General features: G+C 40.8%; 1 protein-coding gene across 4 annotated transcripts in view; it reads right to left on the minus strand.

Moving 5' to 3' along the window:
- Positions 1 to 4,639: 4,639 nt before the first annotated feature.
- GRIA4 (glutamate ionotropic receptor AMPA type subunit 4) overlaps positions 4,640 to 12,367 on the minus strand; it is a 295,426-nt gene continuing 287,698 nt past the window's right edge. For 2 of the 4 annotated variants that reach the window (XM_078390085.1, XM_020805165.3), the window contains exons 16-18: positions 11,820 to 11,954; positions 5,633 to 5,773; positions 4,640 to 4,837 (exon numbers count right to left, since the gene is read on the minus strand). In XM_078390085.1, coding sequence (XP_078246211.1) covers positions 4,760 to 4,837; positions 5,633 to 5,773; positions 11,820 to 11,954 — 354 coding nt within the window. In that variant the 3' untranslated portion in view covers positions 4,640 to 4,759. Of the gene's footprint in view, positions 4,838 to 5,046; positions 5,774 to 11,706; positions 11,955 to 12,367 lie in introns of those variants that run through there. The other 2 variants (XM_020805166.3, XM_020805167.3) reach the window with 1 other exon arrangement.

Here is a 12,367-nt window from a genome sequence, read left to right on the forward strand (position 1 = left end):
TTGTATATAAGAATTTTCTAACAAAAAACTACTTTGGACTGTACAAACACAATAGACAGTGTACTGATAGTATTTGTAAATTTCAATCATGCTGTATCTATGATGTGATGTTGGACACAATGTGGTGTGCATAGCTTAATAATGTGTGCCATCAAGTTAATTCTGACTTGCGGCAACTGATTTCATGGTTTCCTAGGTAGAGAGTAGTCAGAAGCGGTTTACCATTCCCTTCTTCTGGGTACTTGGGTAAAGGTAAAGGTTCCCCTTGACATTTAGTCCAGTCATGTCCGACTCTAGGATGTGGTGCTCATCCCCGTTTCCAAGCCATAGAGCCAGGGTTTCTCCGAAGACAGTTTCCCTGGTCACGTGGTCAGCGCGACTAGACAGAGAACGCCGTTACCTTCCCACCGAGGTGGTACTCACTCAACAACATGCTTTTGAACTGCTAGGTTGGCAGGGTACTTACTGGGTACTTACTGAGATTCAAATCCAGGCTCCCAAGAAGGGAGATGTTTGGAGGGCAAAGGACAGTCAAAAGACAGGTTTTCTTTGAAGAGTAAAAAACAAAAAAACCCCTAAACAAACAGGCTTAGTTTAAAGAAAGAAATGGAGTGACAGTACTCAAGAAATGGGGAACATTTTGCCACGTATCTCCAGGGAATTAGTGTACGGTTTTGTTAGGCATATTGAAAGTAAGGCACAGAGCACTTGTGTCTGAGCCTTGAGTGCTTTTAAGTCTGAGACCAGATCTTGACATGTCTCCAAGGGGGAAATCAGCTCCAGGTCTGAGGCAGACTGACCAATGAGCCTGTCAGGAACCAATTACAGTGGACTCTCGACTTACGGAATTAATCCGTATTGGAACAGTGGCCGCAGGTCGAATACTCCATAGGTCGAGGGTCCATTTCCCATAGGAATGCATTGAAAACCCATTAATCCATAACCGGCTGAAGAAAAAATACACCCCACACACCAAAAAAAGAAAATAAAAGCAAAAATCAGCACCTTGCTTGGACTCCTGGCCATGCTCAGACTCCAGGACCTCTGCTGTTGGAGCCACGCCGCACCGTGCTCGGACAGCGGCAGCAGTGGGGGAAGTCCAGGAGTCCGAGCATGGCCAGGATCATCCACCGTGGCTTGGTTCCCAGTAGCGGCGGGGGAAGTCCAGGAGTCAGAGCATGGCCGGGATCGCCCAGTGTGGCTCGGCTCCCAGCAGCGGCAGTGGTGACAGGGGACCTCCAAGATGCCTCCCAGGGTGGCGGAGAAGCCCTGGAAGGCATCCGGAGGCATGATCGGTGGCCTACGGAGCGGAAGGGGAGGCAGGGAAACCGCAGAAATTGAATTTGGCGCTTTCCCTGCCTCCCCTTTCCGGTCCGTAGGTCGATTCGCCAGCCGCAAGTCGAAGTGAAATTTTGCTGCCGGAGAAGTCCGTAACTCGAAAAGTACGCAAGTGGAGCCGCCCGTAAGTTGAGGGTCCACTGTAGCTGACTCTCAGGAGGAGAACTTTTACATGTCTTCATAGCCAAACAGACATCGGTGTTGTGAAAGGGATTCTGTGTCTGGTTATAAAAATATTTTAAAATATATTTGAAAAAGCAGAACAAATATACAGAAGTTAACTTGTTAAAGATGCCAATTTTTTGTTTGCTTTGGCTGGGGATGGTCTTACTTGATGTTAGCAGAGCTTTAGTGCCTATATCTAGTTATAGTCTTCGTTCTACCCATCTTTTCACTTTACAGTTGCTTGGTAATTTAAAAACAAAGTCCAAAGATGGGTCCTGGATACCCTTGTGTGCTCAGTAACCATTCACGTTTGTCAGAAAACAGTCCTGACAATTGATTTGTGTTTGGGTGAAAAGTGGTTAACTGATGAAAAAAGGAGCCACCTGGGATTTTCCCTTGTGTCGTGTCTCTTTGTGAATGGTAGTGAGCAGAAGAGAGTAGCCTGGTGTTGTCAACATTCAGGCTGCCATTTGCTATGTAAAGCTTAGCAGCCCTTTTCTTGCTGGCTATGCAGGTGTGATATTGTGCAGCAAGGTGGGCTATTTCTTGGCTGTTTGAATCATGGGTACGGACATACAATATCCAGATTCATAAACTGGAAGTTTTCTGAAGAATTGCAGCAGGAACACAGAATGAAGCTTGGGTTTCATACCCAGCTGGTTTCCTATACCAAAGTGGTTGTTTTTGCCTTTTGAAAGGTCTTTTCTGAGGATCAATTTCAGCCTCTGCAGCCTGGATTCCTTCCAAATAAAAAAGTGGGTGGGGCCAATAATTCTGTTTCAAGATAAACAAGGCCGATATTTTAAACTTATTTGAAATATTTTAAATCTGGGAATGTTAAAAAGTCACTTGTTTCAGCACAGGGATTAAAACAAATTTACTTCTAAAAAAATTATAACTTGAACTTGCCCAAACATCCTCAAATGTGACCAAAAGGCAGACTGTTTGCTGCATCTGTGACAAAATTGGTGCTGACATGCAGTCCAGTTTCAAAGTTATTTTTTTGTTTTGGCCTGCCCTCCTTTTTAGAATTGCCGTGTAGCATGTTGATTTGCTCTGCCAGCACAATAACATCACTGCACTCTCATGAAGCAATAATATAGAGCACTGCCTTCTGACAATCAAATGTCTTCTGAAAAAGAAAGCACATATTCCCATGCACCTGGAATCCTAGACTGCAAGAACAAGTGTCGCAAAACTTGTATATATTTTTAAAATGGATGGGACAGTCTGCAAGTCATTTCTGCCTGCTTTCCTTCAAGTGTGTCCCACTGTTCACCCAACCATTTCACCTCAACTTGCTTTTTAGGCAATGTCCATTCAAGTCCTGAGCCACTGCTCTTCTTGTAACCTTAGTTCTATTCTAGTCCACAGGCAGAAGTCAGACGACATTTGAATATTGTATGTAAAATCCAGATTGCATGATTCTTTTACTTGGAGGGGCACCATTTTGATGAAGGGTTGCCAGATCCTCCTTTTTCCTAACAATATGCCAAAGATCATTCACCATGTGACAAAACTTCATTGTTTTTATGTTTATCCACCTGTAACAGAAGCAGGGAAACTCACAAGATGGTGATAGCCAAGGGATCCTCAGTGTTGTGGGTGGTGAGTGAGAGATTTATAACCGAGTTGCCATTTTGGACATAATCTTAGTGGCTGGTGCTATGTGTTACCTTACTAGGCAGGCTCCTAATTTCTCCAGTTTCTTGTCCAATGTACACTACAATTTATTGAATGATTGCTTATGTAAAATTGTTTTTATACCATTTTGCAGAATAAATTAAGTTCTATGAACAAGTGCTTGACTTACTGGTGAGGAGGTTTTACATGATATACAAGTATTTTGAAAAGAAAGGAAGAAATGGAGGAAGGAAGGAAGAAAGAAAGTAATGAAATTAGGGATAGCAAGATGGGTCCATTTCATTTTTCTCAGTTCCTTACTTTTCTAAAGCTCAACTTTTTTGTGTTTTGTGTATGGGAAAACTTTAGCAGTTCACAAAAGTCTTATAGAAACTTAAAATACAACTTTCCTCCATTTGGACCAGTCAAATTCAACATTCTTGCCATAGTGTAAGAATGTAATGAAGATTCACAAATTTCCTTGTCCTCAACAAAAAGTTCTTGAGGCCCTGTTGAGGTCAAAAAACATGCCTTGATATTGCCCTTTTACTGAGGACAAATGCTAATCAGTCACAAAGCAAAGGCAAAGCTAAAACAAAGTATGTTGCTTATATACTGCTCTACAGCACGTAAAACAGTCTCTGGGCAATTTACAATTTAATTATGCAGGCTACACATTGCCTCCCCCCCCCCCCCGCAAGCTGGGTACTTAATTTACCAACCTTGGAAGGATGGAAGACTGAGTGAACCTCGAGCTGGCTACTTGAGATTGAACCCAGGTCATAAGCAGAGTTTTGGCTGCAGTACTGCAGTTTAACCACTGTGCCACGAGATTCCTCTAAGAAGCAGATAACACAAACAGCTCAAGGTTGTTGAAAAATTGGGCTTTCAATGTACAGTATGTGATAAATTGGATTATATGAGATCTCCTTAATCCTTTCTTGCCCAGGCTTTGGAAAGACTCCCCACTCTATTTTGTCAAAAAGTAACATTCTGCAAGACTGAAGCAGGAGCAGAGAAGATGCTTAAGGATGCTGCATGTAAGAAAAGGTGTGGACTGCATCTGGTGAAATCTCAGCAGCTAGAATGGCTTATCAAGGATTGTAAAGCTCAAGTGGAGATTCTATGTGTCTTGTATAAGATCCTTGCCTCTCCCATGCTGCACAGAAACAAACTACATGGTGCATTGCTAGTGTGTGGTGGAGAACATGCTTGTTTGAGTCACTTAAATTTATATACTTTTTTTGTAGTTTGTATTTCCTTGGAGTAGAAGCATTGTTGCTGTTGTTTAGGCTAGGATACACGCACACTCATCCAGCTGCCTTGCATGTGAACACAATGGTGAAGCCTCTAAGAGCAATGGTTTCTTTGTCCAGATAATCAAAAATAATGTTTGGTCTCACTTCACATTATCAGAACGCAAGTTCATATCAAGAAAAATTCTCAGCTTTGGTTCACCTGCTTGTAAGGCTGCATTTCTGAGGATCAGGAAACCACTCCAGATCAGTAGGTATTAAAAGAACAGTTGTTGTTTTATTCTTTTTGGTGGGTACAAAAACCACAGTTTTCTTTTTACACAGAACAAGATTATAAATAATATCGGTAACATGAGTGACCCGTAGTCTCTTTGATTCTACACTGCAGACTGATGGTGTTCTCTAAACGTATTTGTTGGTTTCCTGTAGTTAGACAGATGCAAATCCGTGGAACACTGAATGATGGAACAGAATGACGGTAACAGCAAATGAGAGGATGACCAACAATGTGTGTAAAAAAAAAAGTCTTTGAATTTTATTACAGTGATGCCATTTTATATCAATTATTGCAATGAATTGTTCCCTAAGATGGTTAGAAAAAAGAATTGTGTTTGTCCTCTACTGAATTTACATCCGTTAAAAAGCAAGCATGTTTCAATATTCCTTTTTTTCCCAAAGAAAAAGTAATTTATTTATTTTTTCACAGGATTTACATATTTATTTTCTTATCACAGTTTAGTGATTGGTTTCCACAGCTGGATAGTCTTCCCATTGTATAATGCTGATCATCTGGAGACACAGGTTATCATGTTCATTGATTTCTATAGCAATTGCTTTCCCACTTTGCTGAGACAAAGACCTAAGTCTTTTGTCAATTATGTCCTTCACAGTTTTGATGCGCTATACTGGCGCGTCTTATTAGTTTTTAAAAGTCCACTCGAGTGAAATTTGTTGCTGTTAATATTTCTGCCCTGTCCCCTCCTCCCCCCAATAAAACTAAATTATGATTTTTTTTCCTGATATAAAATCTGAGTTTGGGTTTCCGAGCCGAGCCCATGCACACGCATTTGTTGCTGATGATGTTGGCACATGTGGGAACCCTTCCCATACTCAGCCCGATCCTAAGTTCATCAATGACATTTCCCGTGTCGTGTTACAGTCCCGTGCTGTATTCCCGTCAGTCACTGACACAGTTTAATTAAGGCACTCGATTATTTTTTTGGTTTTTATGGTAGGTCTGATGCAATTACCGCCAATCCTGAACTTTGTCTAATTGCAGTTCCAGTGTGTACGGCCTTTGGGCAGTCGGGCGTGAGTACGCGGCCGTTTTCTCCCACGCTCCCCGTGATGGATAGTCTGGCTTTGTTTCGTATGGCTTCAGAAAAGGTCAGCTAGGAGGCAGGAAAAAAGGGGCATAAAGACAGATGGAGAACAAACAGGGGAAAAAGAAAGAAAAAGAAAGTGTTACCATATTTCTATTCCTGAGCAAAACAACACACAGCAAACACCAAAAATATCTATATGTAGACATCTGCATTATCATCTTAACTGCTCATATATGTACATTTTACATTTTTTTCAAAAACAAATCAAAGTTTTTGAGAGATCAAACTAGGATTCTGATTGTATTAAAATTTAGTGAAAGTCAATCTTTGTAGACAAATGTAAAATGTCACTCTGTTACCCAGTTTCCTTGGAAATCAAGCCTTATTTGTGTTTTCTTCCTCTCAGATTTCTTGTATACTGTATCAGTTAGGCTATGGGCCCTAAAATTCTCTGACAAATTAACTTGTAAAGATTGGAAGCAAGTTCAAGTGAAAAAAGTCTACACTAAACAGTTTTTTTAAAAATTAAACATGTCTGTTTTATGAACATTTCAGTGACAGTTTATTAAAGTCTTTTGAAGTAATAGAAGAGAGGCTTTAAACATATGCCTGTTTTTCATATGGAAATAAATGGGACAAGACTTTGATCTCATTGAATGAATCCTTCCTTCCTTCCTTCCTTCCTTCCTTCCTTCCTTCCTTCCTTCCTTCCTTCCTTCCTTCCTTCCTTCCTTCCTTCCTTCCTTCCTTCCTTCCTTCCTTCCTTCCTTCCTTCCTTCCTTCCTTCCTTCCCATCCATCCAAACACTTCAATCTCACTTTTCTTTCAACTAAGGCACACCACAAATGTTAAAAACAAACAAAACTCCCACAAAACATAATATCTAAAGTTCTGACCGATCATATTGGGACGGATCCAGAATTAGTCACCACTCCCACTGCATTCATTGGGACAAGTTAGTTTTGAATGAAAGCTCCATGATTACAACACAACTTGGTGCAAACATGTTTTTGGGGTGTACGTGCGTGTGCGCATGTGTGCAAAGGGCACACACATACAAAAAGGGTGGATTCAGACAATTGCTTTTCATCTTTGCAGTGACTGTAATTATCTCAAAAAACATAGGCTGAGGTGCCTTCTGTGCAATGGCTACTTTCCAATGATCTAGACTTTTCAAGCATTTGCACAAACCAGTAATTTGGGTGCAGGGGGGAAAAAACCCTGACTAAAGGAATTGGAAGCAATGGAACAGCATGCTAAGAGAAGTGGGACAAAAATATATATATGGCGAACTCAAATGTCTTGTTTCTGAGCACAGGAAACTCATGCATCTTGTCTCCACACCCCCTCTTATTTGAGATTCTAATGAAGCCTCATCTCTGGACAGTTCTAAATAATTTTAATATTACATAAATAGTAATTTGTGCGGTAGAGTTCCAGGACAAGGAAGGTGAGCCAAGATGTGGGTGTTTGATTTGTAATAGTGAATTAGCGGGGTTTAGCAAGGTTATGGAAGACACAGATGGAGGCTGATGCGAATCTCGATGACATTTCAAAAGACATTTTAAAGTGGAGTTTGTCATGTTTCCTGTCATTCTCATTGATTCTTTGAATGCTTTATTATGAAAGCTAACAAAAAAAGTGACAAAATGTAATAAGAAATGGAACAAGTAACACAACAAGCAACATTGCAACAGGCAAGGACAACAGATCACTTTTTTCTTTCTACAGAGGCCATTGTACCAAATTACTTTTGAACAGTAACTTTCCAAGCCTATCCTGCATGGACCGAATATATTCAAACAGCTGGTGGAAGGCCGCATGATTGGCAGAATACAGCTAAGCTTGCTAACTGATGTGAAGAAAGACCTGAGTAACAATAATAAAAAGCTATTTTCTGTGCTTCATATTCCCCCCCTCCTTGCTGTGTGTTGCAGCTCTGTCTCCTTTAGTTGTACAGTATTGACTGAGGATCCAAAGAGCTGGTCAACTGTTCCTCTTGCTTAATGATGTTAGTCTCCTTCTAGATGATGCAGGGCAAAAAGTTTCTAAAAATGAGAAAGGGTTTAAGCTCAATTTGTGGAATAGTTGGGAAGGAAGGCAGAAGGATTATCTTCTGTTTGAAGTCAGGAATTCCACTAGGAGAACATTGAACATTGAACCATGGACTAGCCTGGAACAGCTCTTTCAACCATGGTTTGGAAGAGATAGATAGAAGCGCTGCAAATACTGCAGGAAGAACGAAAAAGTAAGGAGGCACAATAGTCCAGACCGTCCCAGTGGATAAAAATGGGTGGGAAATCTCAACTGCTGGGAGGGCTTTCTTAACCTGGCATGTGGTATATTCCAGATGTTCTGAGGAGCATGAGTCCCAAGAAATGTTTCTTGGACTAATAGCATAAAGACATGTTGGGACAGATGGCACCATGTTTCTACCTGAAGCGCTGGAAGTCAGCCTCATGAAAGCCTCAGTGAATGTCTACTACTTGGATACTGTATCAGAGGAGTGGGGACAGGCCAAAGGGGACCAAATATGGCCCCTAGTATTTGTGAAGCTCCCCAGCCAAAAATTGAAATGAAATAAAATAGATAAACAAACCTCCCAAATTCTCCTTATGCCCTCTAGCATGGTTGGAGGGCATTTCCACATAGGCCTCTGAGCCTCCCCTTCCTCCCATATTTTTTGAAATATAGAAACTATATTTTTGGTCACATAAGGGCAAAAAGAGTTTTTAAGTTTAAAATCCCATTTTGTGATGGCCATAGGAGAGCTCTGGCTCTCCAAGGCCCAAGAAGAGCATGTGTGGCCCCAGTTCCTCTGGAGGTCACCCCATACTTGCTATACTACAACACGCATGGGGTTCCAAAGATTACTGCCAAGGAGAAATGGTGTTAAGGTCACTGAGGCATCAGGAGATATGAAGGATGAATTGGAGGGCAGAAATAAAACTAGGGCATCTTACAGGTGGCAATGTGGTACAAGCCTATGTATCCCAATTTCAGGAGGCTATGGGTTTTCGAATACTATATTAAAATGGTATTTTTGTGGTTCAAAATGATGGAGGCCACAGTCAGGAAGTATTTCTCAACTGTCACCATGCCCACATTTTCACTGAAATCAGTTATCTGGCCAGCTATTCACTATGTGTGGTGGAGTGGGCCGATTAGTCACATGTGACTTGGGTGCTAGACACAAATAGACTGTGTACCAGATATATGTGACTTGAATCACACAGTTCTTCCCTTGAGTTTAGAATTGTTTTTCATGAGCTGCCAGTGTGGGGACCAAATCTAGATCTGGACCCTTACATAAGGGCCAGAATGCTTTAACTCTTTGCCCTTCCCTACACTATGGTCCTAATCCAGCCTCCCACTTCAATGTATCTCTTGAAATATATTGCGTTAACAATTGCAGTGTCTGGAGGAGAAGAAACAGATGTATAGAAGTGATCTGTATAGCTCCCAGAACTTGGAAACGTTACTTTTACGGATTTTACCCTCTAGAATCCCCCAGCCAGCATGGTCAGTATGGAGTGTTACGTGGTCTCATGTTGCCTTCAACCTATGACAACCCTATGAATGAGCAATCTCCAAAATGCCCAGCTCTTGTAAACCCAAGCTTATGGCCTCCTTTAGGGAGTCAGACCATATCCTGTTTGGTCTCCCTCTTTTCCTGCTTTCCTAGCATCTTTTCCAGAGATAGTTCAGGCTTGAATTGATCTAGAAACCACTTCTTCATTTTTCTAGCCGTTCAGGTTATCCACAAAGCTGTCCTCCAGCACCATGTTTCAAACAATTTTTTTCACTCAGCTTTCTTCACTACTCAGCTTTCACATCTGTACACAGCAAGCAGGAATACAATAGTATGGATTATTTTGGTCTTGGCTTCCAGTGACACATCCTTACGCTTGATGGTCTTTGCTAATTCGTTTACTGCTGACCTTCTGACCTTCAGTCTTCTAATTTTGTGAATGCAGTTTCCATTTGGATTGACAATAGAGCTAAAAGATACAAACTCTTTAGCAATTTCAATTTCTTCACTGTCAGCATCAAAATGGTGTAGTCCTTCAGGAGTCATGATTCTTGTCTTCTTAACGTTCAACTGCTTTGGCACTTTCTTCTTTCATTTTAGCCAAAAATGATTTCAGATCATTGCTGGTTTTTTGCTAGTAAGGTTGTGTCATCTGCACATCTTAAATTATTGATGTTTCTTCCACCAGTTTTGATCTCCTTCATCTGAATCTAGTTTGGCTTTCTGTGTGATATGTCCTTCACACAGATTGAACAGATAGGGAGATAAACTGCACTTTTGTCTGATACCTTTGCCTATAGGAAACCATTCTGTCTCTCCATATTTTGTGCAAATAGTAGCTTCTTGTCCACAATATACGTTATGCATCAGGGTAATCAAATGCAGGGGGACACCTATTATTTTTTTAAGAACAATCTAAAGCTTCTCATGATCCACACAGTCAAAAGCTTTACTGTAGTCTATAAAGCATATACTGATCTTCTGTAATTCTTTGGTGTGCTTCAGTAGCCAGCGGATATTTGCAAAACTGTATTATTTTGGCATGCCTCTTCTTTTTTGGAATTCTGAGGGATATCAACCCTCATAGCTTCAGACCACATATTATTATGTATACAAAGGGAGAAATGTGTCTATTTTTGGACATGTGGGCATGGCCTGCATGTATGCACATGCTCCTACTATGCTGACATAATTAAAGTCTATTGAAAGTTCATATGTCACTCAAATTGTCAGATTACATCTACAAAATACAGATTATATCTACAGACCTAGCTGCAGCTGAGAGTAGCTGCTTCTCCTGAGGATGATCCATGCAGTTAAGGGGATCGCTTAGGATGAAACACCTTGCCATGTGAGATCATATCTCATAAAAGTCATTCCTGTGAGACTGCATCAGAACAGGTCTTCTGTCTGATCTGCTTTAGTATCAGTTCAGTGGCATCCAGATTGTTCTATTGAGGCATCACCAGGCATCGGATTTTGATCAAAAGCTGCCTTCCAGGAGCACCACCAATTGGGCTGCACTCCTATTCATGGAAAAGCATGAGTAGATCACTTCAGTGAGGTAGGTATCCAACTATGAGCCCTGGAGAAAGCTAGAGGAGTAGAGATAGTTCAAGCAACTGCAGCATGAAATCAAAACGGAAGATCCCCTGTAACAATATAAGGACTCTTGGAGCACATAAACGTATGTGATGCTTCATTTGGGCTCTTGAAAATATCATCATCAAACACATTGTGTGGTTTGCTTGTACTGTTCCATGAAAATGCAACTGAAGATGGCTTAGGCTAGAAGCAGATAGGCTAAATCCAATTTTAATGTCAACCAGGGTAAACCCACTGAAACTAAAGGATTTATGTTAGTGTTAACTCACACGTCCCAGTTATTTCAATGGATTGGATTTAGTAAATGATCTTTCTCTTCTAGCTGGCATAGCTGTGCTGGTTATAGAAATTTGGGCATTACAGTGCAGAAAAGGGTAACTTTTCCAAGTGATTATAATAAATATTAGAAGTCCTGTCCTGCCTATCCAAGCTGGTGTATCTAGAAATGTCACTTGGCGTAACCTTTCATCAAGAAACCTACATTTTTAGCAGAAAATCTAATATTTCACATAACTGTCATGTCCTGCTCTGACAGAGACACACATGTATACATGCACCTATTTGATATTATGATATATTGTACATGGACAAATGCACACATATATAATTTTATCAAATAAATACATGTATATACAGATGCACTTACAAAAAACAAAGCAAAACCTTTGCAATGCAGATGTCTATTGGCAACATATAAGGAGGTATATTAAACATCTGCAGCCAAAATTAACGGAACCAATTTTCCAAAAAAGAGGAAGCTCTCTTAGAAGCAAGCAGTTCACCACCACTGGACAGACAGGTCACAACACTGCATGACAAGATGACGCATCACCCACTCACTGTAGTAGGCCCTAAGTCCTACCCCTAAATTTTAACACTCTCGGTTCCATATACGTTGTAACCTTCTCTATAAGTGGCTAAATTCTGGGTATTCTGCGAGGAAGTTGGATTAAAAGTCTGTGCACTCTTTGCCACCTTCATTCGCTTCGCCTCTGCCCTGGATTTGTAACAGAACTCTATCAAAGCCACCAGCATAGCCAAGCCCAGGCCTCCAACCAGAATGTAGAAGACGCCGGCAACGTTGCTGAGACTTAGGGCGCTTGTTTTGTCCTGTGGAAACAGAAGGAGCCGTGTGAAATCATCGGGAAGGGAAGGCCAGGAGAAAACAGACAGTACAGTACATGAAGTACACTGACATAAGTGACAAGTTCATTGAAGTAAATAAACAGATAAAAGACAGCCATCGACAAACATCTTCAAGACAATTGGGATGTCCCAGTTTGCAAAACAGACATATTAATTTTTTTTTAATTTTACAAAAAGCATTGGAGAATATTAGCTAAACCATTACTTTAGGCTATAATTAGTCCCTTGATTATGAATGGCTGTGAAATAGTGTAGTGCAAGTAACTGCAGCACTCATGAAATAAATCTGTTCTCTTTATCCGAAATTTAATGGTGGCCTGAACTGGGGTTTTTAAAGAACATCCAAAATCTATGGTATAGCTATTTTAGGCTAAATG

The sequence above is a fragment of the Pogona vitticeps genome, chromosome 3 (genome assembly GCF_051106095.1).
Source record: "Pogona vitticeps strain Pit_001003342236 chromosome 3, PviZW2.1, whole genome shotgun sequence".
NCBI classification, from domain to species: Eukaryota; Metazoa; Chordata; class Lepidosauria; order Squamata; family Agamidae; genus Pogona; species Pogona vitticeps.